The sequence below is a fragment of the Artibeus jamaicensis genome, unplaced genomic scaffold (assembly GCF_021234435.1).
Source record: "Artibeus jamaicensis isolate MK-2021 breed Jamaican fruit bat unplaced genomic scaffold, CSHL_Jam_final contig_354, whole genome shotgun sequence".
NCBI classification, from domain to species: domain Eukaryota; kingdom Metazoa; phylum Chordata; class Mammalia; order Chiroptera; family Phyllostomidae; genus Artibeus; species Artibeus jamaicensis.
Genome location: NW_026521803.1, coordinates 32,438,458 through 32,466,013, shown reverse-complemented (window position 1 = coordinate 32,466,013; position 27,556 = coordinate 32,438,458). Strand labels below are relative to the sequence as shown.

Sequence of the window (27,556 nt, the reverse complement as noted above, 5' to 3'; positions counted from 1 at the left end):
AGACCTATTTGCTTGCTCTTAAAAAAACATAGTATCTCTAAAATCTTATGCCAAGCTGATCTCTAGAATAGTTGTGCTTCTGATGAATAGCTTACATGAGAAAAAGATAATGCACTTAGAAGTATATACATATAAGAAAGAGAGCAAAGGATTTTTCTAGCTCTTCTTTACTGGCATATTTTTCTTTTAACCACCAGAATGGACATCGGTGAAGAATGAAACCATGTAAATTGTATGAGTTTAACATAGCTAGTACCTAGCTATGGGTGCTGACTATAGGTAGCTATAGTTACCTATATAGTCAATATCTATTGAGCATCTGCTTTATGACAAGCTCATGCAAAGCATATAGAAGTTCCAGTCAAATAAACCCTGGTCTCATAAAACTAGTTTGGTGTAAGAGAAGGAAATCTTTATTTCTCTACCAAAAGTAGTGGTAATAATAGTCTTAACATTTATTGAGTAATCTGCCAGTTAAAATGCCACTTTTATTTTTTTCTGTTATAGCAAGAAATATTTTTATCATCTACATTCTGTTATACTGGTCTCCTTGTCTATTTCTATGTCAAACAATAGCACATTGATTTTAAATCAGGATTTATAGTAAGTGCTAATGTGTGTTTTACTCATTCAATATTTCTCAGAATTCACTCTGGCTGGAATAGCTCAGTGGATTGAGCACGGGCTGCAAACCAAAGGGTCACAGGTTAGATTCCCAGTCAGGGCACATGCCTGGGTTGTGGACCAGGTCCCCAGTGGGGGCCACATGAGAGGCAACCACACATAGATGTTTCTCTCTCTTTCTCCCTCCCTTCCCCTCTCTAAAACTAAATAAATAAAAATCTTTAAAAATTTTCTTCTCAGAATTCATTCACATTGATTCTTCCATATGAAGTTCATTCTGATTAAAATTGTATTAAATTAATCATTAACTTGGAAAAGCTAACTTGATATAATGGTAAAATTCTGCATCAAGGAACATATATAACTTTCTTTTATTCATGCTTTGTTTTATATCTTTTAATAAAATGTCACTTTCTTATATATTTGTTTACAGATTTTTAAATTTAGTCTTAGATATTATACTTTAGTCTGCTGTACACATGGATTTCTTTCTTTGTAATGTTTGAACTAATTATTGCTGTATAAGAATACATATATATTATTAAATTTTTTATTGGTGCTAATAGGTTTTTAATGTATCTTGAAATTTCCAAATGTAATCTCAACATTTATAAAAATAACATCCCTTGCATCATCATATAATGTTATGGGTTTTTAAGTATTTTTTTTCCCCAAACTTCCATACTACTGAATAACAAACAGAAGAAAGCTCCCCTGGCTTATTTGGACCTTAAAGACAACGTTTTTAGTATTTTACCCTTTAGTGTAATGTGTGCTTTTAGTTTCTTACAAAAACAATAACATTTTGAAAGCTTCCTATTATTCCCATGTTAATATAAGTTTTTTAGTTTAATGGTAATGGCTGCCTATTTGCCTTCTTGCATCTATGGATAATTACATGGCAATGCCCCTTTATATTGTATCCTAATTAGATAGCAGGATGTTAAGATACACTGAATGTGTAGGCCTTGGTTTTGTAACAGGAGGAAAGGCATCTATTTCCTTAATGCAGACAACAACATTTTATCATCAGAAACAAGGATTAGCTTCATAAGACCAATAGTACCAGTATTTCATATTGCTGTCAAAGTCTGAATGTCATTTATGAAAACCAGCAAGAGCAATAAGTGTTTGTTGAGTGTTTAATATATAGCAGAATCACTGTTGAGTACTACTGTGTCATTGTTATAGTTTACTTTTACAAAGATACATTGCTCAAGGGTATGCAATAAGTGGAGCAGGTCTGAAGCCTAGTTATAACGATTTCAGAGTTCACAATAGTACCCACCAAGTCTACCTAGAAAAAGTCAAGCAAGTCATAAGAGGATTGAACATTTTATGAGCACATTAAAAAGTGTGCTCCAGCTGAGAAAAGGGCTTGAAACTTCTTTGAACACTTATCCAAGGATAAATAATTTGTACCATTCCTTGCACAGTGGAACTTCGAGATTTTGAACTGCTTGCTCGAGTAGAAGAGCACATTTTATGTTGCTTTCAAAAATCAGTTTTGGCTTTGCCTGCCACAATCCCTATATGTATGATGAATTCTATCTGAATGAGAATAAGGGGCTTAATTCTTCAGTTTCATGATAAAATGGCTGCTGGGCTATTGCATTGGGCCCTCTCATGCCATGGCCTGTTGTGTATTCAAATGTTACTGTACTTTTGTAAATGTGTTCATAAAGATCTTTGCCTAGTTTCCATTTGTTTAGTTTTTTCCCTGGGTCTTAAAAAAGGTATATTTTAAATTTGTTTTCAACAACATCTGAAAGTCTCTCTCTTAAAAAGAGAGGTATATTTAGTTTTGTACAATTTTAGAATTTCTCCCCTCTAGAAGGATTTTTCACTTTTCCCTTCTAATTATGTTTTGTACTTTGCTATGTAAAGTTTCATTTATTTTTATTTTTCTAGTGATTTAGAAAATACATATTTTTCTTTTAAAAATGTTTTTAAAAAGCAATGATTGGCTGGATATACAATTTGACATGGGTTTATCTTCTATTGAATCATTAAAAATTTTGGGCTTTAGCTTATTTTTTGCTAAAAGTTAATAGTTAAATATATCATTATAGAACTGTTTACCTCTCATTGTGGCTCCAATTAAACTTTCATTAAATGTTCAGGATGTGAATCCAAATTTTTGAGACTCTCTATAGTACTATTTTATGCTTTTCTTGACCTACTTTTTTATTTCAAGTTTGGTGCTCTTTGTTTTCATAACTTTGGGGCTCAAAATGATGCTAATATAACACTAAAATACAAACTGACTGGTTCATTTATTTCATACAAACTTTTATTTAGGTACAAGTATACTTAGTTATCTTCATTGATGAGTCTAAGGACAACCAAAAATATTTCTTCTGGCAACCGTATTAAGTTCCTGCTGCTGCCATGCTTTGTGGATTAAAGCAACACATGTTTATAAAGTTACATTCCTGGAAGTCAACACTCCAGGATCAGTCTCAGTGAGCTAAAATCAAGGTGTCAGCTGGGCGATGTTCCTTCCTGAGGCTTTAGATGATGTGTTTCCTTGCTTCTTCCAGCTTTGTCCAGAGCTTGCCCATCTTCCTTGACTCATGGTTCTGCATTACTCCACACTCTGCTCTCTTGTCACATCATTTTCTGTCACTCTGATCTTCCTGCCTCCCTCTCATAAGAACTTTTGTGAGTACATTGGGCCCACCCAGATAATGTAGGAGAAGCCCCTCTCTCACAATCCTTAATCACATCTGTAAAATCTCTTTTGCCATATAAAGAAACATATTAAAGGACATGGACATTTGAGGGCCATTAGGCATCCTATCATGACTCATACAATATTTTCCTTCCCTCCCTCTCTTCTTCTCCTTCCTTCCTTCCTTCCTTCCTTCCTTCCTTCCTTCCTTCCTTCCTTCCTTCCTTCCTTCCTTCCTTCCTTCCCTCCCTCCCTCCCTCCCTCCCTCTCTCTTTTTCTTCTTTCTTTTTCTATTCATCAATTTCTTTTAAGTAGTGAAAAATTTACTTTTCTTATTTTTCATAATCTATTTTTGAATGAGTATGAGAGTTTTAGTATGTAATGTTCCTTCTTTAGGTATTTCTTCTCAAAACCATGTTCTTGGAAAATATCTTATATTGTGCAAGTTTCACAACACATGAGTTTTTTCATGATTCACTTCTTAAACCAAATGAATTTGCAATAATCTCTTTCCATTCAACAATTACCTGATCAGGCTAATAAGGTTAGTTATCTATTTTCCCGGGGCAGGAAATTAGAGATTGGCCCTAGGATCACAGGTTTTGCTACATCCCCTTTGTATTTAGGAGTCTCTGCATTGATAATTTTTGCTAGCTAAGCTCCTCCATTTAGGGTAGAAGTTAATTTCAAACTACAATATAATTGATGTGTATAGAAATTTGTTCCTGCTCAACTTCAAAATTAGAAAAGAAAATAAAAGGAGCACAAAGAAATTTCTCCAGCTCAGTTTCCTACAGCAGAAGTTTTCAACCATTTTCATCTCATGGCACACGGAAAATAATTCTTAAAATTTGGTAGCACACCAAAAAATATATTTTTTGTTGACCTGACAAAAAATAGGTATAATAGGTATAATTTTGATTCATTCACACTGGATGGCTATTGTTGTGTTGGCTGCTGTCATTTTCTAATTTGACAATCTAGGGGAAAAGAGGTCAGGGCCCCTGGCTGACTAGTCAGGCACTGCGTGTTTTGAAAATTCTTTTGGCACACCGGCTGGCACATCACTGTTTTTAAGGATACCTCCCTTAACTTCACCACAAATTCATTCAGATCTTTATGCAAGACATTTACATAGGAACTTTGGGGAATTCTAACAATCTTGTCTTCTTTTTAAGCTAAAGTTTTGAGGCACAAAATAAATATTTTAAAACTGCCCAGCTGCTAGTTATAGCAAACATGCTTTCAGGCAAACCTGAGCAAACAGTGAGGTTTGTTCTATAATTAATTTAACAAAACAGCCTAATTAAAGGGCAATCCATGAGGAATAAGAGTATTTCTCTAAGTCACTGTTGCTTTTCAATGTCTGAAATCACGCAGAGAATGGAAGAGAAACTGTAGAAGCCTCAGCAGACAGAATTGCTTTGGGCTCTCAGCATAAACTACTGTGTCTGTTGCAGTGACATGCGGGGTCAGGTCACCAGCTAAGGAGTGGATCACACCCTGGAGTTCATCAGCAGACCTCAAAGCAATGTGAGAAAATTTATGCAGTGCAATGTACCTAGAGAGGGTAACGCCAGGGGCTCCCTTCCAGTGCAGATTTCTTTGCTACAGCAAAGAATGCCTCCCATCTAGTTGGTTTTCAAAACCTCCTCCATAGCCACAATTTAAGAAAAATCAAGCAAGTCTAATATCAATATTTCTGACTTTGGAATGCTTAGAATTCAAAACTTTCTAACATTACCTATGAAACTCTTAGAACTCATTTATATATAACTTTATGATTTAAACATATACATGGACAAGTTTAAATGAGATGAGGTGAATATTGTCTTAAAAATCTCCTTCCTATAATATATCTACTTATACGTCTGTCTGTCTGTCTGTCTGTCTATCTATCTATCTATCTATCTATCTATCTATCTCAAGCCATCAGGCTGAGCTTTCTTTTCGAGCTACTTGTGACCACTTCTGAAGTTGTACACTTGTCCAAATATTATTAATTTCCATCAAGAGTTATCCCTTTTAATATTTGAACAATGCAAATATGAAAGTGAGAAAAGCAGAAGAGAGGAAGAGAAACAGAAATCATTTTAGGGGAGTATCTCCATGCAAAGAGATCGTGAGTCAGTACATTGAGAAAGCTTTAGCACCAAGTATGTTCAGTCCTATTCATTTCTTATAGCAAGCAAATCACTGCTTTACAAAGCAAATGAAATACGTTTTTCCCATAATCACATAGTTAAATGCCCTGAAGTGGCTATTAGTTTTTATTATGTTTTAAGGGTGAACAATCTCAAATCATAATCTGTAACAGAATTATGTACAAGAAATACCAACTCCACTAGCTTTCTTCTATTAATTTTTATTTGTGTTTTTAGATGGTGAATGTGCACCTTGTGGGCAAGGACAGAATAGCCTAAGCAACCATGATCCAAATGAAGAAGTGGAAGATTGAGAAAAGAGGCAATATTTGAAATGTGGTGAAACATGTTAGGATAATTGACTGACAAATGAGTAACATTTGGAAGAATGAGTATGCAGTTTGAACCAACAGTGGCAGAAATGATTCTGAAAAGGCATTCTTTTAGAGGATTATCTACCTTGCTTTCTCACACACCTTCCCTGTAATCCCAGTCAACCCCTTTCCCTGGACTTTCTAGTTGAAGTACCGTATTTTGCCAGGTATAATGCACTCCTATGTAAAGTGTGCACCCGCAGTTTTGGCCCAATCTTTCAGGAAAAAAATCTTCTGTTTTAATTTTTTAATTTGATCATTTACTTATTTATATTTAGAAACAGAACTGATTATCATATCCCAGGGTATTATTTTGCATGTGGATATCATTTTTGCTTTTTAGAGTTATACTTTTAACACATAAGCATAAATAAAAGTTAAAGACATTTTTATAGATACAGAATTAGTATTACCCATGTATAATGTATATCCTTATTTCCCCCTCAGATTTTTGGGCAAGAAAGTACAGAATATACATGGCAAAATATGGTATTATTTGCTTCCATGAGGTCCTTTCGACTAGTGCAACCATTATCTGTTTATCCCTCAAGAGAGCTGTTCCCTCCTCTTTCACGTCTGCACCCCCATTGCTTGGCACACTCAAAGTTGTTAATTATATTTAGTAATAACTGCATCACTTCTAAAATAAGGAAAAGGTAAGGAGGAATGCTGCATACAGAAGTGGGGCACGATGAAGCCATTAGCAGGAAAATGTTCCAACAAATCCAATTAAGCAGTACTGTCTACTTACTCCTGAGCATGGCATAGAGATTCTTGATCAAAATAGATGTGTGAACTGGATTGTGTTAAGATCATATGGACATGAAAAGCATGAATTTAAGCAAAAGTTCTGTGCCATCCCAGGAGCTGTGATACTACATTTCATTGAGACTGTGAGCCAGTCCAGCGAGGAGGAAGAGCGCATGTCAAGTGGAGAGCCCCATTCATCCTGGGTGTTTTATGGGACCTTCAGCACCTCTGCCTCATTTATTTCTACTCCTTCCAGCAAGAGATACAGTCCCTTAGTTTGGGTGAGTGATATGACCTCATCTCTTAGAATCTGTTCCCTTGCATCACTGTCTCTCATTGCCACAGGGTCAGTTCTGGAACATTAATGTAGGCTTTGCTCTGGTAACCTGAGCTGGACATTCACTTGCAAAACCTGGCCTAGAGTTTCAGCTCCACAGTTAACTGACATGAGGCATTACATTTTCTTAGCTTAAGTTCCTTTTCTTTAAAAGTGAGGCTAATAATCGGTACCCCATAAGGGTGAATGAGGAGATAAAGGACAAATCTACAATCTTTAAAAGTTGTTTTTCAAGTAGAATAGAAAAATAAGGCATTTGTTTATCTTACCCTGTTTTTTTTTATTCCTTTGACAAGACAAAGCACATCCTCATGGCTTAGGCCCTGCTATCCTGGCCTCCGTGCCCTACTACACCCACCAATGGGGCTCAGTCTCAGGTCGTTTGTTCCGACTGGAGGGCAGTTGTCTGACCTATTCACAGTGCTGCCTCCCTCCCTCGCTGCCTTAAGGTCTGTGATGTATTTTAACTAATCTGAGAAATCTTCTCAACCTCCCATACAGGAAAGTACCCCCAACCATTTGATGTTCCCTCAACCGCGCTTCATTTTTCTTTAGAGCGTTTATCACCATCTCTATCTGAATACTTTGTATTCTTCTTAAGAGTAGGGATTTTATTTATTGCTGTACTTCTAGTACTTAAAAATGTCTATTTTACAGACCTTCAAGAAGAAACACAGTGTGAGTAAATAAATACATAAATTAATGTATGTACATAAATATGCATAAATTAATGTTCCCTAAACTTCAGTAAAGGAAAGTGCAGTTGGGTAGCTCCACAATTTGTATTATCTAAGACAAGTTAAAGAATAAGTATATAAACTTTACAAGTTACTTTTCAAGTAAAACGAGAAAATTAGGCCCTTGTGCAGCTCAATTAACATCTTAAGGGCATTTTATGGAAATAACATTTCCATAAAATGTAATATCACCTCAAGTATGTCCTAACTGGGGTGGCCCATGCTTGCCTACTTCTAATACATTTTTTAAAATGTTTCTGCCAGAGTAATCTCTTAAAAATCCATACATGATTAAGTCTCTATTTTAAGAAATCCATTAATGACTTGATTAAGATAAAGCATATTATTGCTTTAATGACATTCTTAGGACAAATTTCAAAGTCCCTCATTGGGTCCTGACAGCTTTAGAGCCTGGGCGTCTGACAAACCCCATCACATGTCATCTCTGTGTTTTGGTCCTGATGGTCTATTTTTCAGGCCCCCAACAATGCCATGGTCTGTCTTGACTTCAAACATGTATTTACCTTGCCCTCTACTCTTCTTCTCTCAATTTCTAGTGCACACTTTGGCATAGCTATTTCCTGTTCATCCTTCAAGTCTCAGTTTAAAGGCAAATCTTATATATGTCTATTTATTTGCCTATCTATCTAGCTATCCGTCCTATGTTTTTTTTTGGTCAGAGACCTTTTATTCAGATATTATCCATATTTTCTTTGGCAAAATTTTCCCAGGTTTAATTTTTTTGTTACAAAATTTTATGCAGATGAATTCAAGTATAAATTACATGTAACTGTGATTTTATGACTTCAATTAGCCCTTCCTCTAAGAAGCTCACTTTTTTCATGAAGTAGAACCTAAATTCAATTGAGAATGTGTACAAGTATTCCTAGACTTTATTTTTCCAAAAAAATTACAGACTATATCTATGAAAAATCAGTTTTAACTAAAAATGTTAATATTCACATTTTTGAAATGTGTTTTAATTTAAAAAAACTTTTTTCACACAAAATTGATGATATGCAATGAATTTTTAAGAATGTTGTTTTCTGGTCTAATGTTTAAGAACAGGCAATCATGGTTAGAAAAGGAAATGGGGCCAAGACCTATAACACTGTTACTATAGGTAGTTAATTAATAAGAGAGCAAAGTCCTATGTTGATCAACAGGACACAGCAAACATTTCACCAGGTCTGACCTACAAAACAGCAGCTTCCTAGCACTTCACTTAGAATGTTTGTTTTTCTTTGCTACATTCTCAGATCTACAAGAAAAGGATCATGTCTTTCTTATTTATTATTATATCCTCAGAGGAAAGCTTCATGCTTAATGCTTAGTAAACTTTCTTTGAATGAATGTGCTGTCACCCAGCAGCAATCATCCTTATTGTGGGAACAGCCTTTGTTGATTGTTTTACTGCCGTCATAATTACTTTGTAAATCCTAATCAATAACTATAATAAAATCATGAATGAGAGCAAATTATTTAGAAGGAGAAGAGGGGAAAGACTGAGGAAGAGAAAATCTAGAAGGAAGAGTTTGGGGAAAAGGAAGAGAAGACAGCCTTGAGAAGAGGAATGAAAGAAGAACCTGGGGAGGGGTAGGTTAGCAGGTGAAGGGATTGAGCAAAAGAGAAGAAGGACTCATGACCATAGACAACAGAGTGGTGATTGCTGGAGGCAGGCTAGCAGGGTATAAGGGGACTACATGGTAATGGAAAAATATAATCAAGATTATATATTAAAAAAGAAGATGAACCGTAACAAGAACAAAAATGAAGAGGGAAGGAGGAAGAAAGAAAGAGGATAGAGAAAGAAAGGGATATAGAATTTTTACCATCCAGTAACTTGGATACTTTCAGGTCAAATAATGAGTAAAAGGGGAATTTCATTGTCATTTACTTAGGCAGTTATCTTGTCCATCACATTTTCAATACACATGGATTCATTCTTTTGGCCATTTTTCTTGGTCCCAGTTTTCATCACCTAACTTTAAGGTTACAGATCATAACTTTTTAATCAAGTATCTCTCATCTTCGTGAATTTCTCTCTTTTACTTGCAAGTCTAAATTTCTATGGTATATTTCTGCTTTATTACTTAGACTTTTTTCTGTTGTTTCCATTAGCCCTTTCTTTTGACTTTGGTTTTTTATTTAGTTGTGATATTTTTATTTCATAAAACATTTTTCATCTGCCAATTTTGAAAAATTTACCTATATTTAATTTATTAATATATGGCTGTTATATAAATCTCAATAACTATCAATTAAGCATATAAGGCAGATGGACCTTTATATAAAAATAATAAAGCCCTGGCCAGGTAGCTCAGTTGTTTAGAGCATTGTCCCCATATGCCAAGGTTGCAGGTTTGATCCCTAGTCAGGGCACATACAATAAATAATCAACCAATGAATGCATCAATAAGTGGAACAAAACAGTCAGTGTTTCCCTGTGTCTCTAAAATCAATAAATAAAAAATTTAAAAAGTAGATATTAATAATCATAACATAAACAAATCAAAACCACAAATTTCTGTTTTGCAGAAGCATCATTAAAAAGCAAAAGAAACTATGCAAAGTAAGTATATTTCATGATTGTTATCAGAAATTATAGCAGTTCCTGTGATAAAAATGTTTAAGGTCAATTATTCAAAATAAAATCAATAGAAAAAAATAATTTCAAATTATCTTGAAAAAAAGTAACTCATGAGGATTATAATAAGTGCGTAATTATATTTACGGAGTATTGTTGAAGACCCTATACTCATTAAGGGGTTTTGGTTTGGTTTGGTTTTGCATCTAAAGATATCAGAAAAATAAATATCACCAAAAATGAAGTTCATTTACATTTTTTAAGGGAGGCTTTGAAGCTGAAGAAGCAAATAAGATAGAAGTCACAGTGATAATGATTGAAGAAAGGGCTCACCATCTAGATCATTCTCTGGGGTCTCCGCTGTGTACCAGTTGGAAGCTGGTCCAGTGCCATTGACTGTCATGGCAGACACTTGAAAACTGTACTGACTTCCTTTCTCCAGTCCTATGAAAGAGTTTTCCATAAAGAAGAAAATATTGAATAACAGTATTTCTAGCTCGAGTTACAAAAGTTTTAGTTAAATTTTAACAACAGTAGACATGCTTTATGTTGTTTGTGATTGTTGTGGTAATTATTGCTATTTTGGCCAAAAAGTCAGATATATTACAGCAAAAAATCAAATTATTTTTCATATATTCTCATTTATTTTTCTCCAGTTTATAAACATGTATCCCTGAAAATAGCCTCAGGGCAGATGCAGAACATAAAATATGAACGATGAAGAAATAATCAGAAATAGCAAGTTTCATTTTTCCTCACAGTCTGGAAGAGGCCTGCCTATAAATCAAGAACCATCAATCTAAAAATGTATGTCTTCATCATCCATTCAAGGTCAGTGATTATGTTTTCTTTGGGCCAAGAAAAAGAAACCGAAGCTACTGCATTTCAGCAGAAAAGAATACTTAGCATTTTGTTTCTCAAAACCATCAAAGGCATACTTTGTTTTGCATTATTTCCACAGAGCATGATGGCACAAGTCTATCTCTATGATAATTTGGACACATAATATTGTACACTGCAGGCATATTTTAGAGTGCACAGAGAGTACAGGTAGGTGACAGGGACCCTGTGCATCATTAGTGCGATATATGTAAATTTCTAATATAAATAAATTTCCTTTTAGCTAAATTGCAAAGTAGCTCATTAACATGACCAATTATTGTAAAACAAATGACACTTATCAAAAGATCATGTGACTTTGTTGAGATGTTGAGGACTCAGTTGAGATTGACAAGTTCTTGTTGAACATCAAGGTGTTGAGCTACCCTGATAAAGATAAAAAAAATATAATCCCTCTTTGTTTTTTCTGAAATGGCACATTTGGTGCCAAGGGAAATTCATAAAGAAAATAAATTACTGAAGAAATGATGCTTATATCATGTATAAAATTACATATTTGTAGTTTTTTGCATAGGAGAATAAGCCTTGGTAAAAGGTGAAAGATTTATATGATCTGAAGAGAAACCAGAGTATAAGCTAAGCCTTGGTATTGGAGAGAATTATAATTTACTACTAAGAGGAGGTACTGTTTTAAGTGATGGTTAGAGTGGACCTCTTAGTGTCATAGGGCAATTGCCTTCAATAAATAGTACTATTAGAGAAGACAACTTGATTAACTCATTTGTATACAGATACACAATGTATCTATAACACAAAATGTTGTCCTTTTAAGGGTTTCTGACTTTGTAAAATAGACTGAAGTTCCATGAAACATGGCTTCAGAATGGTGTTGATGCTGTTGCTGTTTTTGCTTCTGTTGAAGTTTTATTTGTACATCCACAGAGCCCACTACAGTGCTTGACACGTGGAAGCACACACGTGAAACAATGGTTGAAAGACCCACTAACAAAGCATTACACACAAAGAAATTACTACGATATACTACAAAATCCAACACCATCAGCAGGTGGCAAACACATACTTTTGAACATAAGGTCTTTGTCATGCCTCATGTAGGCTTATGTTCACTTTGATTTGTCTTTTGGTTAAGATGGCATTCATCTGCTGTTTGTTAATATTTAAGCACTTTCATAAGCATTGTTGATACCGTGGTAGAAGGATTGCAGAGGTCTTCCAAGAAATTAAAACTAATTGGGAGAAAACTTTGGGAAGAAATGCCTACTTCTTAACTGCAGCTCATGCCCTTCATAGTGGTCTTATCTGAATTGTTACCATCCATCAAGAGCATTCTCTATTACATTAAGTAGAAAATAAACTTTATTTTCTTTTGGAACACATGAACAATTATGTCAATACCATCTCCAATCTCCAACTGTTGATTTGAACAATTATCTGTGATGGTAGGTTTTAGGTGTCAACTAGTCTCGGCTACAGTCCCAGTTGTTCAAACACTGTATTGTGAAGGTGTTTTGCAGATGTGACTGAGATCAATGTTTAGTTTTAAATAAGGGATATTATCCTGTATAATTTGAGTGGACCAGATGCAATCAGGTGAAAGGCCTTAAGGGGAGAGCTGAGGCTTCCCTGGAGAAAAACTTTTACTTGTAGACAGCACCATTAGCCCAAGAACTCCATTCTGCCTTTCCTGCCCTGTGGAGTTTGGAAGTGCCTAGTGAACAATCACAACCACTTAAGCCAATTTCTTAAACTAAATCTCTTAAAGTGCATCTGTTATAGTTCCGTTTCTCAGGTTGAACCCTGACTAAAACATACCATCTTCTTACACACAATATTTTGACATAAACATTTTAAAGCCCTGGCCAGGTGGCTCATTTGATTGGAGAGTCATTCACTGCACCAAAACATTGCTCCTTCAGTCCACAGTCTGGCACCTATGGGAGGCAACTCATTGATGTTTCTCACATCACTGTTATCTCTCTCTCTCTCTTTCTCTAAAATCAATAAACCAGAGTGGTGGTGAGTTACCTCATGTTTATTTAAAGTTCTGTCACATAAAATTTAGATGAGTAAAAATGTAGGACAAAATCATTTATTTTTGAATAAACTTTATCAGAGCATACAACTCAACATATTATCCTTGAGAGAAGAAAATAAAAAGGTGTCTTTGGTAAGTTGGATAGTGCCCCCCTAAAACTCATGTATATATCAGAAAAGTGACCTTCCTTGGAAAAAGGACTCTGCAGAGATAGTAAGTTCAAGATTTCTGGATGAAATCATCCTGGATTTATGTCAGGGTCTATTACCAGTGAAGAGAAGAGGACACAGAGATACACAGAGGAAGGTAAGCCAAGATGGAGGCAAAGATTTCAGCAATACATCGGCAAGCTAAGGAATGTCAAGGACCGCCAGCAGCCACCAGAGGTTAGGAGAGAGACATGGGGTGGATTCTCTCTCTCAGAGCCTCCAGAAAGGACCAGTCCTGTTTGGTTTTGGATTTATGACTCCCTGAACTGAAAGAGTAAATCTCTGCTATTTTAAGCTGCCACATTAGTGGTAATTTGTTATGGCAGGCCTAGGACTAATGTAGTATCTTAGAAAGTGAAAAGGCTAGTAATTGCTGCTTTATGTAATTGTTTTATAAACTGATTATACCTTCTGTAGAGAGAAAATCCTTTAAATGTGTCTATTTAGGGAGTCAGAACCTTGATTTGATAATACTGTGCTGCATGGGATAAGTTTCATTTGCCAAAAAAATTGCACAATTACTAAACGACTCACACCAGTGAGTTCTTTTTGTCATGTGGCTACTATTCTACATTTATTTCCTGAACCACTCACTTCTTAGCTGTTTGGTATATGAACAGTAGCTTTAATGGTAGAAAATCTTCAATTTTTGTAATCAAAAGTTGTAAAAATTATAATATGACACGAGTCTTGACTTCTTGTTTTTTATTTTGTATGTATACTTACAAATACTTTTTTATTGTTATAAAAGTTAGCAGCAATCACTATCAATATTTATTTTAAATATTCTATATTTAGAATAAATTATTATTCTAAATATTTTATTTTATTCTAAATATTATTCTAAATATTATATATTTTCTAAATATTTTATAATTTTATATTTTTTTGGTTTATAAATATGAGCTTCTGTACTAATACTGACTTAAAACTGAGTTACTCACTTAACAGATCTTAAATATTTAACATGTAATTTACTATTCTTATATTACATAATTTTCAATAGATGTATAATATTTATTCCATGCTGTGATTATGTCTGAAATTTCTAGTTAACTGCCTATAATTGGATGCTTAGGTTATTTTTAGTTATTTGTTATTAAAGTGACAGTGCAATGAGTTAAACATGTTTAGAGTTAAAAAGTATGCAAAAAAATTATGGCTGCAGAATTGGAATAAACTCCTAGAAGTGGAGCCTGGATCATATATTTATTCTTCATAAACAAATACATGTACATATGTATATCTATATATAACATATGCACATGGCTTCCAGACATATTCTAGAAATTTTCTGTCCCACAAACTGTATATGAAAGTTTGTATTTTTTTCATATGCTTCCCAGAACAAGGTATCATCATTCATTTTTATCTTTATTATTTTAATCAAAGAAAAATGCTAACTCAGTTTTGTTTTAATTTGCATTTCTCTAATAAAAAGATAGAACATTTTATCATGGTTATTCGCTATTTATAGCTCTATAAATTACCTACCCATTTTCCTGTTGGAATCCTTGTCCTTTAATTAATTACTTTATAAAAAGAAGTTTTATCTTTTTAATTTTTTTTATTTGAGAAAGAAAAACAATAATTAAAACACGTCTCAGGGCTTCAAGTGCCCATATCTACTAAAATATGAGGCTTTGATTACATTATACTTAGAGTCTTTCCTTCTAACATAAATCTTAGGAATTATACTACAATTTTTCAGGAGGATTTTAAAATTTTGGTGATTTTCAAAGTAAACTACATGTTGTATTAAGTATCACAAAGAACACATACCTCATTAAATTTAATTATTTTTACCTTCTTTCCATTATTTCATTAGAGAAAAGACATAACATTTTGCCTTTTGTTAAGTTTTCTCAAAGTTATGGTAGAGTATGCCTTCTTTTACAGAGCCACAGAGCCACAGATCCTGCAAGCTAGTACCATATCTGAGACTCCACTAACCTGCCTAACATGCACATGTTTGACCTGCCTTGGAGATCTCAAGAGACTTTGCCCCACCCCACTTAGGGAGTTATGATGGATGCAAAAGGGCCATCTCAAGAGAGAATCTTAAAAGCAGCAAGAGAAAAGCAGTTAGCTACCTTCAGGATACTTCCCATAGACTGTCAGCTGATTTCTCAAAAGAAAAGTTTCAGGATAGAAGAGATCAGCAAGAAATATTTAGTCATGACAAGCAGGGACCTATAGCCAAGACTGCTCTACTCAGCAAAGCTATCTTTTAGAATCAAAGGACAGATAGAGAGCTGCCCAGACAAGAGAAAACTAGAGTTCATCATCACCAAACAATTATTATATGAAATGTTAAAGGGACTTATTTAAGAAAAAGAAGATCAAAACAATGAACAATGAAAGGACAAAAATACATATCTATAAAAATTGAATCTAAAAAATAAACTAAGCAAACAAGAAGAACAGAGACAGAATTATTAATATGGAGAGCATTTTGATGGTTGTCAGGTGAGAGGGGGGTACAGAGAAATGGGTGAGGGGGTTAAGAAGTACAAATAGGTAGTTATAGAACAGCCAAGGGGATGTAAAGCATAGTATAGGAAATGGAGTAGCCAAAGAACTTACAGGCATGACCCATGGACATCAACAATGGTGAGGGATTGCCTGAGGGAGTGGGGGGTGCTGGGTAGAGGGGTGCAAAATGGGAAAAATCAGGACAACTGTAATAGCAGACTCAATAAAATATAATTAAGAAAAATAAAAGTATGGTAGAGTATCACAACTTTTGCTTAGATTCAACAATACCTGCCTAGGAGATTTTGTCCAGATAGAAAACAAATACTGTACCTTTTGGCAATCTACCTTGAAAGCATTCTCACCATTATGCTAAAATTTTATAGGCATAAAAGGCAAAAACCTGAGTGGAAAAAAATAGATTTCTATCAAGTCTCAGGCAGAAAAGTAGCTTAATGTGTGTGTATGTGTTGTGAGCCTGCACTATGATTTCACATGAAAATTTACTGATTACTTATTGTAGAGAAAGGAATAAAAAAAGGGACTACTTTCTTTTCTTTTCACATGCAATAACAGTTTGCTTCATGGGTTCCAGTGTGGATATTGTTCTAGACACAGTTCACGTGCCATCCCAGGTTGGCTCAACTTCACCCACTGATCCTGGTCAATGAGCCACTGCTGTTTGCTTTGTTCTCAAGCCCCTGGCATCAGTTCATGCTCTTCTTAGGGCTATGAAGTCCTGAGCATTGCTGCAACCCTAGACCAAGCCACCATTGCACATGTGCTCATTAACAAGGAGAGAGTTCCACATTTGCACACTCACTGGGAACTCTGGCATGCCAGGGTGCTCTCTGTAGGTACAAAATCTAACCTGTCAGGGCATTTTGACTAATGATAAAAAAGAGAGAAACTGCTCACACTTCTTATCTAGCCATTGACTGAGACATATAGCCTCTCAAGGGACACCGTATGAGATTAAGGAGGCTCTGTGTTTGTTCTAAGCTGTGGTCAGCTCAATAACATGTGGCCATGATCTGACCTCTTTTCTCTCCTGGCATGAAAACTGGGTTCAGCTTTCATAGAGAAGTTCTATGTACGATGAGTTCCACCCATAGTTCTATAAAAGTGAATTTGCTTCCATATTCATAAAATGGTGAACACTCTGTTTATTCCCCAAGCTACCCTTCTTCCCATTTTCCATCATCTCCATTGTCACACCTGGAGATTGGGGGAGGTGAGATCAAAATGGCTTAAGTTTGGAACCATTTGATTAGATGACTTTTAAGAGTTATTAGTTTGTAATTGCAAAGTTATTTGACCACAGGAGCTATGTTGAATCAGCAATGCTGAGAAACTAATAAGGCTAAAAAAAATCTATGATGTATTTGTTAAGATAATGATCCAGAAACAAAATATATGGTGAAAGCATTATAGAAAATATTATGTACAAAATATACCAGGTATTCTTGTTCAGACCAATGAATGTCACCTGTCGGGAAATAAAAAGAATGCCCCCTTGAAGTGAGAATGTATTCTATTCCTAAAGCATTTAGTTCACCAAAAATGCACAAGGTCTCCACCATGTGCACACTGACCTGTGAACAGGTACCAGAGGTTGTTTGGCTCCAGTGTTTCCATCTCTCCCCTGCGGGTTGTTTTTCTGTGTCGAATTTTGTAACCAGTAATAAATCCATTCTGTGTTCCTGATGGAGGAGGCAGCCAGCTTACTTTGATGCTCTGTAAAGTAAGAGGTGTAAATTAAAACATCGGAGAAAGGATGAAGAGCAGGACAGAGGAAAAGAATGACTGAAACCCAAGTGTAAAGCAGAGAGGCAAGAAGTGATAGGGATTTCCCTTTAGAACCAAATGCAATTCATTCTTACAGTTTGGCAGTATTCCTAGTCATCTCGTTTTGACAAAAATACACAATTCATTTGGTTGGCTAAGTTCTTTAGGAAATAAACTAATATAATGACATGAAACAATGACATAATGAATAAAATAATGATATGTTGTCCCCGGCTCCCAAAGAACCCACAGCCTTAAATACATGCAGACTCCCTCCCTCCCTACTATGCCCCAATGTGCACATGTGTAACATGTTCTTTGCTTCCAAGTTTTGTTTTATAAAACAAGATTTGATGACTATTTACATCTTACTCATATTCCACTACTCATTTTTATATTCCACTAATTTTTATTTTTCAGTGCCTCAAGGTAGTCACAGCAGATATCATCAACATGGAACAATTTTACAAAGGAGGAAACTGAGGCACAGGGCCAAGTGAATGGCCAGAAGTCACCTTGTACTGTCACTAGAAGACTGTCCAGCTGTTGAGTCTAATGTTTTTTCTATCATTTAATATTATAATAAATAATCATAGAGTGTCTACATGGCTATTCTACTCAACTAAATTCTCGTACAAAATATTCTTGAAAGGAATAAAACTGAATTTAAGTAATTAGATTTTATTATATGCAGTAGGCCTTCTCATACGTAGTTTTTGGTAAATCAAGAAGGCATCATTTTCTAAGGAGTACACGCTTGTTTTTTAAAAAGTCAAAATTGGGGGGCAGGGTGGAAGGCTTTTCAGGAACAACTATAAAGGACACATGGGCAAAATCAAGGGGCAGTAGGAGCAGGGGAGGGGGTGGGGATGGCTGGGGTGGGGGTAGTGTTGAGGGGTAAATGCAGACAATTGTACTTGAACAACAAGAAAATAATTTAAAAAATAAATAAAAAGTCAAAATTAATTTCAAATAGAAAATAAAAATATGTATAAAGATATTAAATCGTAGACCAAGAGATAAAATCTTATGGTTCCTAGTTAATCTTTTGCTATGGCTTTGCTGAGTGAGTGCTCATCTGTCTTATAAGAGACCGAAATTTCAATGCACATACTTATAAAGGGAGAATAGCTGTGTGCTTAGTACGTCATCCAAATGACTATTATCATTTTATAAGCTGAAGAACTTAATTATATCAATGATTACATAAAAAATATTTAGTTTTGACATAAATAATTTTTATTTCTATTTGGGGATTTCCAGTGATTACATAAATTATTCCCAACATAGCCAATACCTTAATATCAGTGACTACAGCAGTTAATTAAAAGAACCATTTATACACCCTACATGTCAGTAGGTTAACCCTCTCAGTGGTTATTATTCATCTTTGGAAGTAATTCTATCATGTATTCATCCTCATAGGTGGGTAGCAGCTAAATTTATTAGCATCTTTTACGCTTTCTCATTGATTTCAAGCAAACACCAGCAGATGGCAAAAACCCTGGCGCTCACATTCTGTGTGTGTAACTTCTGCAGATGATGTGGCTACACATCCCAAATTATATTGTTTTTGGAAGTTGAATGAAAGTGTCCAGCTACTATTTTTATTTAATGGTCTAATGTATTCTTTCTTTCCCTACATACATAAGGTCCGTTCTGCCAGGGCTCAGTAACTCAAACTCATTGCCTGTTCCCTCACCAATCCACCGAAAGCTGTCACTGTGAGGGGTACATTCCTGTAATATGACCTAGTCTTCATGGAAAGGCTGGGTAATGATTTTTATTAAAAGTGCTTAACGTATGACCTTTGACTTTTGAAAAATCAATTCTAGTAGCTGTGACTTGACTTTTGACCTTTTTATTACTTGAGAAGGAGAAATGAATCCTTTTCACTGTTGCAGTGAAATAATTTCATTTTTTTTCAGATTTGGAAAAAAACCCTGTAAAACTGAGCTTCCCCAAGTTCCTCCATTCCCATTTTGATTACCATTAAAAATAAATTAGTGTACAAACAGCATGGTGGAGAGCAGCCAGGTTTACTGATTTGAAAGTAAGAGTCTCATTGGCATTTATTCCCTAATGGTCTGAGATAGCCCCATCCAATCTGGTGATGTGGTATTATCCTTCCCATGGCCCCTATTTATTTATCCCTTTATCTTTCCTTCACTCTAGGTGGATATGAATAGTAAGTTAAGAAAACAGAAAAAAAAAACCTGAAAAGCCGAGTGCCTTCACTTTTTTCAGAAACCACATTTCACAACCTTCTGTTTTTAATTCCACGTAACTGATTGCACACCAATATTTTTCTTATTCTCTTTAGAGTAAACTGCAGGAAAAGACAAACTCCTCTCAAAATACATTCAGCTTCTTTAGTAAAGAGCCTTAAAAAAATTCTAAGTGGTTTTATCTGGATAGCATTCCTGCAGGGCAGAATTTTGCAGAGCATCATTCCAAAGAAGGTGCTGGTAGCAAAGAAGAATGCCTTGGTTGAAACACAGCAGGAATCTAAGGATCTTGAAACTAAAATGAAAATCAATTCTCCACTCTGCCCCCTCTTTCTGTTCTGAATTTCTGGTGACTTGTTGAATCTCCTGTAAAGTTGCTTGAAGAATCAGATATGTTTCCATGAGGCCCTAGGGATTTTTATTAAAGAGTGCTCATCAGCACTTCCAAGAGCCTTTTTATTGTATCCCCCATCTATCCCCTTATTTACCTTCCCTCTGCCAGTACCCTGGTTCAGACCTTAATTAATCATTGTTCAAAATATTGCCATACCTAATTGACTCCCATGCTCCAGTGTCTAACTGCTCACACCCTTATCAGCCCTCTTCCTTACGAGTAAATGAGCCACTTAAGCTCTCTGAGCCCACGTTTTCTCATCTGCAATATGAGCTAATAAGAGTGCCTACCTCAAAGGATTGCAGTGTGGATCAAAAGAGATAATGGGAACATGCTTGGGAATTTCATCAGAGAGCTGGTGCCTAATTATTATGCAATAAATTATAAATACTTCAAGAAAGAAAGGGAAGAAAGGGAAATGAAAGGGGTGAAGGTGAGAAATCAAGAGATTAGGAGATGGGGCGTGGGGAGCGGGCTGGTAAACAAAGGCCAAAATGAACATGGGTAGGAAAAAAGCAAGCAAAGCCATTTACAGTAACAATGCTCAGAATACGAACCTAGTTATTTGTGTACTGACTGGTTTTCCTCTGTATATAAAAGGCACACTGAGAGAGCTATGCTACCTAGCAACATGTTTAAAATGCCTTTTCTTCCATAAATATTTATTGACCAATTTGCTCTGTAGAATACTATTCACATTTCTTACTGCAGCCAATAGAACTTTCAGGCACGGGTGGTAAAAAAGAGACCAAAAAGTAAGGTGGAGATGAGAAAAATGAAAAAAAGTGAAGAGATACATATTTTTGGAAGTAGACTTGACAGGACTTGGTGATTTATCAAATGTCAAGTGTAAAAGGAGGAACGTCATTAGGAATGACTCCTAAGGTTTCTGACATTAGCAACTCAGTAGACAATAGTGCATTTGCTGGGATGAGGCAATCTGAAAAAGAATCCACTTTTAGAAAATAATTCCCTGGACATGCTGGCAGCATCAATAAGTGACAATTCATGGCAGATATAGAAACAAAGGCTATCCATATCGATAATACTCTAGCTAGTGCCAGAAAGGGCATTTTTAATTCTATAATTTAGAATAAATAGTAATATCAAAATTATACAATACCAGCACAATATTTAACCTTTGACATTTACTTATCTAAACACTTGGTAAATATTTCTATTGATCATCTGAAATCTAATTGAATTTTAAATTGAAATAGGAACTAATTTACTAATAAAATAGTAGTTTAAACTCTGTTAGGTTTATAACTGTGAGAACAATTTCCAAAAACTGTTTTACTTTTTTGTAAATCTATACATTGGATGATGCCAACCAGCATGGATTTGATAAAATGTCAGTAAGATATTATAAAGACCTCTATTTTCCCTTGAGTCATATATTATTCTTGAGGACTTGGCATGTTTTTACTTCACTATCATAAATATGCAATCTGTTGTGATAAGTGAAGTTAGAAATTTGGGTAGCATACTAAAATTGGCATTCTTGTGTTCATGGAGGCAACTGTTATTAAAAATGACCTAAAGCCATGTTAGCAAGCACTTTGTAGAACACATTTCTAGACTGTAGACTGCTAGTAACATAAATTTTAAGTTAAATATATATGCAATTTAAAAAATATGGCTATATATAAATTGAGTTATGTTTAATATTAAATAAAAATTTATAAAACTTCATTAAATTTAGGCAAGAAATGCTGCTTTGTTTTTTAAAAAATGAAAGGTAACCTGTTGTAATCTTATCTAATGGCTTTGAAATAATGCAAACATTTCTTCACCAATAGGTTTGTTTAGTTTAAACAAACTAAAAATAGTCTTCCAAAATAGAAATAGTCTTCCCTTTGTTTCCACCTTCCTGGCCTGCTGCTGTTCACAGCTAGTGCTGGTCAGACTCCTTACAGAAATTGAGCTTGACTTGACCTACTCTGGAAAAATCCTGCCCTGGTTATTAATATGCTAATCCACCCTGGGACAATTTCTCAGGTGGCTCAACTTCAAATCAAATACTGCAAATCCATTTTGAGTTGGGTCCCAGTTTTAGAACCTGGGTTTCTCTGGTAGAGACGCCAGCATGTGTCTTTATGAATGTTCTTTTGTGATGCTACTCTGCCTGGTTCATGAAAGACTTCTAAGACATCCAAGGCCAAGTCCTCCTGCAGGTAGTCCATGACTCTGTCAGAGGCTGCCTGATGTCCCCAACGAGATTGACCTGCCTCTCTGAATCTCTAGGCATGTTATCTGCTTTCATACTCTGAACTGCCCAAAACTACTGGCCTTCTGAATCACCCGCCAAAGCTCTTTCTGACACCTCTCACCAGGCACAACTACCATCTACCAGTTTCTGTGAATACTGTGATCAAATGTACTGAAGGAACATCCCTAATCACTGTACTTACTCCTGGATTTGGGGGCACAACCCCCATGACACCGGCTCAGAATGCCACACCCATTCACCCTAGATCTATCGTTTCCAGGGAAAGGCAATGAGCACATATCAGATTTATTTTTTAAATTCACACACAGTAAGAAATGCCATCTAGTACATGCTCCATTTCCTACACGGTCCATTTGTATATGTCTTAGCTAAGTTAAACTGGGCTACAACTAAATTGATGGGAAATTTACATGCTACCACTTTGGTCCTTAAATCAAATTCTGAGAGCTCAACCTTGGCAATTCCAAAGTCCAAAAGGGGAAGCTAATAACTTAACCTAACCCACTTGATTTTAGCAGCACAGAGGCTTTGAACCAGTAAGTGAAGGTCAAATATGTTTCCAAATATTCACTGTGAGGTTCCCAATCTATCATTCTGTGTGGAGACAAAGGGCACCATGGGTATTCTGATAATTTGGTACTCTGGTAAACTGGTATTTGCATAGTTTCAATATAATATTTTACTTATATTTTTTGGGTTATTTAAAGATGAGGTTCAGAGTTCTATTAGGAAAAAAGTGGAATAGTTGAGTGTGGCCTACAGAATCTTCTCTTGTGATACAGCTAATTCAATTCTGACCCCAAACTTGCTTGGCCATTCTATTCAAAACCTGCTAGATGTCTTTTAAGAATTAACTGCAAATGTTAAATAAAGCTCAAATCCTAGGCACAGGGGCATGGACATATACTAATATCTCCTTAATTTTTATAGCTATGTGCTTAGAAAATTTTATTAGATGTTCTACCTAGCATGCAGTTCCAAACTGTTGTTTAGAGAGAGAATACTGTCCTGCATATAAAAGATATTCTGTAAATAGAATAACATGAATTACAGGAAGGATAATCTTCCACTCTCAGCTTTTCTTTAATTTGTTAAGTGACATTAGGAATCATTTACCATTTACAATTTAATGGCATCAATTGTAGATCTCATGATCATCCCTTTCTTCCATCCACTTGTTCAGAGGTAATGAATGAGAAAAAAACATGGAAACTTCAAAACACTGTGAAAGACAAAGTTCTACTCTTCTGTTATTTTGTAATTGTTATTATTAGTAGTAGTTGTATGCACACCTGTTTTAAAGTACAGAAAAGGGCACTGAACAGTGAAGCGATTTTTCACAGAATTGAGTCATGAGGTCACTTTGGCCTTACATGATTGGACACTGAAGACACAAAAAGAAATGAATGAATGATTATCAGTGAGATTGAATTATCTTCATGAACATCTCATTAGATCACAAAAACTAAATGACACTGTCTTGGAAAATAACTTTCTTTGCCACTCAGAAATCATTCATTGCAATGTGTGAACAGCGTGGGTTCTTCATGGCATATTTCACCATATTCTGATGGGTGGCCCATGGAAACACTGATTTCTCCATTGATTACCAAAACCCTGTCAGAGCTGATTCTCAAATATGTAACTATACATGGTTTTTATTACTTTAGGAAAAATCATTTAATCTTTTCTGCTAGTCAGTCTTTCTCAGTCAACTAAAAAAGTTAACTGAATACTCCTAAACACAGAAAATCACCCCCAAACACAGAGCATGGTCTCTAAAGGGGAAAAAAGAGGAAGAGGTAGAATGGGTGTGCACCTAGAATCTTCTTTTTTGCAAACTCCTAAGTTTAAAACGGCACATTTTCGTGTGATAATGTGATATGCACAGCCTAGCAGCCAGGACTGTTTTCTTCTAGATCTTAGAAACCAGGAATGCAATTTCAAGAGGGTATTCACATTTTGACAAAATTCCATTACAAAAAAAAGCAATTTGGTTGTTCCCTAGAGTTCATGATAAAGTGATCTTACGAGTAATAGATTTCAGAATTTGTCAGTATCAATAGACTTTATTCTCCAGTGCCTAAGTCATTGCCTGGAAGTAAGCTAGCTGTTTAGAGAGAGGATCATTAACTCTTTCCGATCACTAGGCCTTTCTCAGACTATTCGTTTCTACTAAATAAAACTGCAAAAAGCTTTGATGCAGGAACTAGAGTGAAAGCCAGAACACAAATACATCAGTTGTGTTATATGCAAAGTTAAACCCTTGAAAGGCACAAGAAAATAGGCCCACATATAATTTAAGGCAGAAAATACAGTATCCACTATTTCCCATTCCTCTTTTTGTTGTAGAACAGAAAGCAACATGGTAGTTGAGCAGCAGGTGAATGGTGCAACTCCAGAAGAATTGATTTCACCAGATATATAAGCATCCTGAGGCAAAGAGATAAGAGTTTAAATACTGGTTTGTGCCGCATGAAAATTCTTTCATATGTGGGATAAAGTGCTTCTATCAGGAATAAGCAGTCAGATTTCAGGGTGCTGCAATAGTACACTCCTTCTAAAATGATCACGTTACACCAGCTTGGTTTGTAAAAGACAAAACATTAGTTTGAAGGCTGTACAATTCTCAGTAAGAGAATAAAAACCATATTTTTAGAACTTATATTCAAAAAAATCTTTCTAGAGTAATAAAACTGGGGCCTTTAAAATTATTGTTACAAAAAATATATTGTCTGATGTTTGATGGAAGAAACATGATTGTAAATGAGTTTCATCCTGTACAGAACTATCCTTTTTTGGTTTTTATGTATATTAAAACTTAGACATGGTCAATATTCAGGAATGAATACATACAACTGAGTCTATATTATACAGGGAAATAAAATCTAATGATGAAACTACTGAAAATGCAAAAGTGGCTATGTGACAGAGGCCTGTCTTCACACAAACTGTCAGATTAGGCCCTAAGTAATTAATCTCGGAAACCAGCAGGTTTACGATCGCAGAGCAGCCATCTCAAAGACACGACTTCCCATGTAATTACATGGGACATTACAATGTATTTAGGAGGTCATTTGTTACAATGTACTGTAATTACAGAGTACCTCCATAGCTATTTATATCTCATAAAATGAAGTGAGACTAAATATTTTAATTGTGTTGGAGAAATGAGGGAAAATATTTGAGTTCCAAATGTCAGGTGAGATTACGGGTCAGATTCACATAACTCATATTAACAGCTGGCTGCTGCAAGAATCACGATTGTTCTGTGGTACTTTCTTGTCAGAAATGAAGGTCTGAGAAATACTCTTTCAAGGATGTAGTAAGAGGAAGTGTTCTCAGTTTTGAGCTTCAGTTAATGCCAGAAGACAGCCCAATCATATGAATTACTAATTACACTTCACATTCAAACCATAAATGTCCAGGTGTCAATACAGTTGCTGGACTAAAATTAATGTCATACACACTGTTTTTATAAATGACATCCCATACAACTAGACAGTGTAATAAAACAGTCGTCCTTTTGTTTTTTACTTCTATTACTTTGTATAAAAATTCAAAGTATTTGCTCCATTTTTCAGAGCCACTATTCTAGAATACACAGCCTAAAACCCGTGTCATTTTCTTTTCTTTCTTTATTAAATAATTATTTTATTATTGTTCAATTACAGTTGTCACCATTGCCATTGTCTTAAAAAGAGGAGTCTCTGAGTAAAATTTTCAGTGTGGGTTTTTCCCCAAGTTTCTTCTGCTTATCTCAGCCTGTACTTGAAAATTCTTACTTCATCTAACAGGTGACTTACGGCAGCCAACAGAAGAGGTCTACATGCTTTTTATGTTGGAAACACCATTAACATAAAAACTAATCAAGTGGTCTCAGAATTGCATTGCTAATTTTATAAATTGTAATTGAAAAACATTTTTGGACTGGTAATGATCTGTTCTCTTTGGAGTAATGCCCAAAGTAAATCTTGCTATTATTTATATGCAATGCTTTATTAATTTATTCACTAAACTTGCGAAAGGCTTGCTGCTCTGTTCCTGGCACTGTGCTGCAATAGAGGCGAGTGCACCCAACACACTTTCCTGGAACAGCAGGGGCTGTTCCAGTGACAGGTTCTATGATGCTGTTGGTAGACTGGCCTTACTAAATCCATTAAGATAATCAGACACCCATACTATGGTCTCTTTGTGGGAGAACAGATTCTGGCTTCATATTCAGAGTTTATGCCTATCAGTTAGGATGGTCAATATTTGATGAATCATGAAATGCAAATAATATTACCCAGCCTTGCTTAATCTTGATAAGCTTCCTGCTACCGATGTGATTTAATGATTAGGCAGCAAAAAAAAAAGTTTTAATCATGATACAGGCAAAATTTTCCTTTCTGTGTTAGCCTGTCTTATGAATTTTAGCAATCACTTTTCAAAAGGAATACATGTCAACATATTTTTTGTCATGCAGATATTCTAACCACCAAATTGCTATAAATATGTGACCTAATTAATTCCTGTAGAGGCCAATCAGCCGGCTGACAGTGATACAGCCAGCAGCCTCCTGGCCAAACAGGGATTCTCTTAGTGTTAATGACTGTTCCATTCCTATGTAATGGGCCCTGAATTTGCCTAATCCAGCTACTCAGACCCATCTGTAGAATTTTGCCTATGAATATGCAAATAAGCCAATTAAAATTCACAGATACATTCAATAGTCAGGTCAGCTCGGATCAACTACACCAATATTATTTACACATGCAGAAAGAGTAGGTCCATTTCCTGTAAAAGTTCAGAAAATCGACTGAGGCAGTACTTAGGAACACATTCTCAATACCTCATTTCAGTTTAAGGACAGTAAGAGGTCATTTCCTTTTGGAAAAAAATATGGGTAACTATCAATACTTCAATCAATAGTTCAATTAGATATGCAATCATTTTGTATCTAATTGATTAACAATTAACAGCATCTGTAGTTGGCTATAATTTTAATTACTGATTACATTATGGCTGATTACTTACAATGATATGTACATGAGCACTACTGGATTATTTAAAAAATTTGGAATAGTCAGTCTATTAAAATTAAGATGGAAATCAATTCAATAA

General features: G+C 35.3%; 1 protein-coding gene across 1 annotated transcript in view; it reads right to left on the bottom strand.

Annotated features, from left to right (window-relative positions):
- DCC (DCC netrin 1 receptor) overlaps positions 1 to 27,556 on the bottom strand; it is a 687,608-nt gene that overhangs the window by 158,433 nt on the left and 501,619 nt on the right. Inside the window, exons 19-20 of the mRNA XM_053664328.1 lie at positions 17,403 to 17,544; positions 10,561 to 10,671 (exon numbers count right to left, since the gene is read on the bottom strand). Coding sequence (XP_053520303.1) covers positions 10,561 to 10,671; positions 17,403 to 17,544 — 253 coding nt within the window. The remainder of the gene's footprint in view (positions 1 to 10,560; positions 10,672 to 17,402; positions 17,545 to 27,556) is intronic.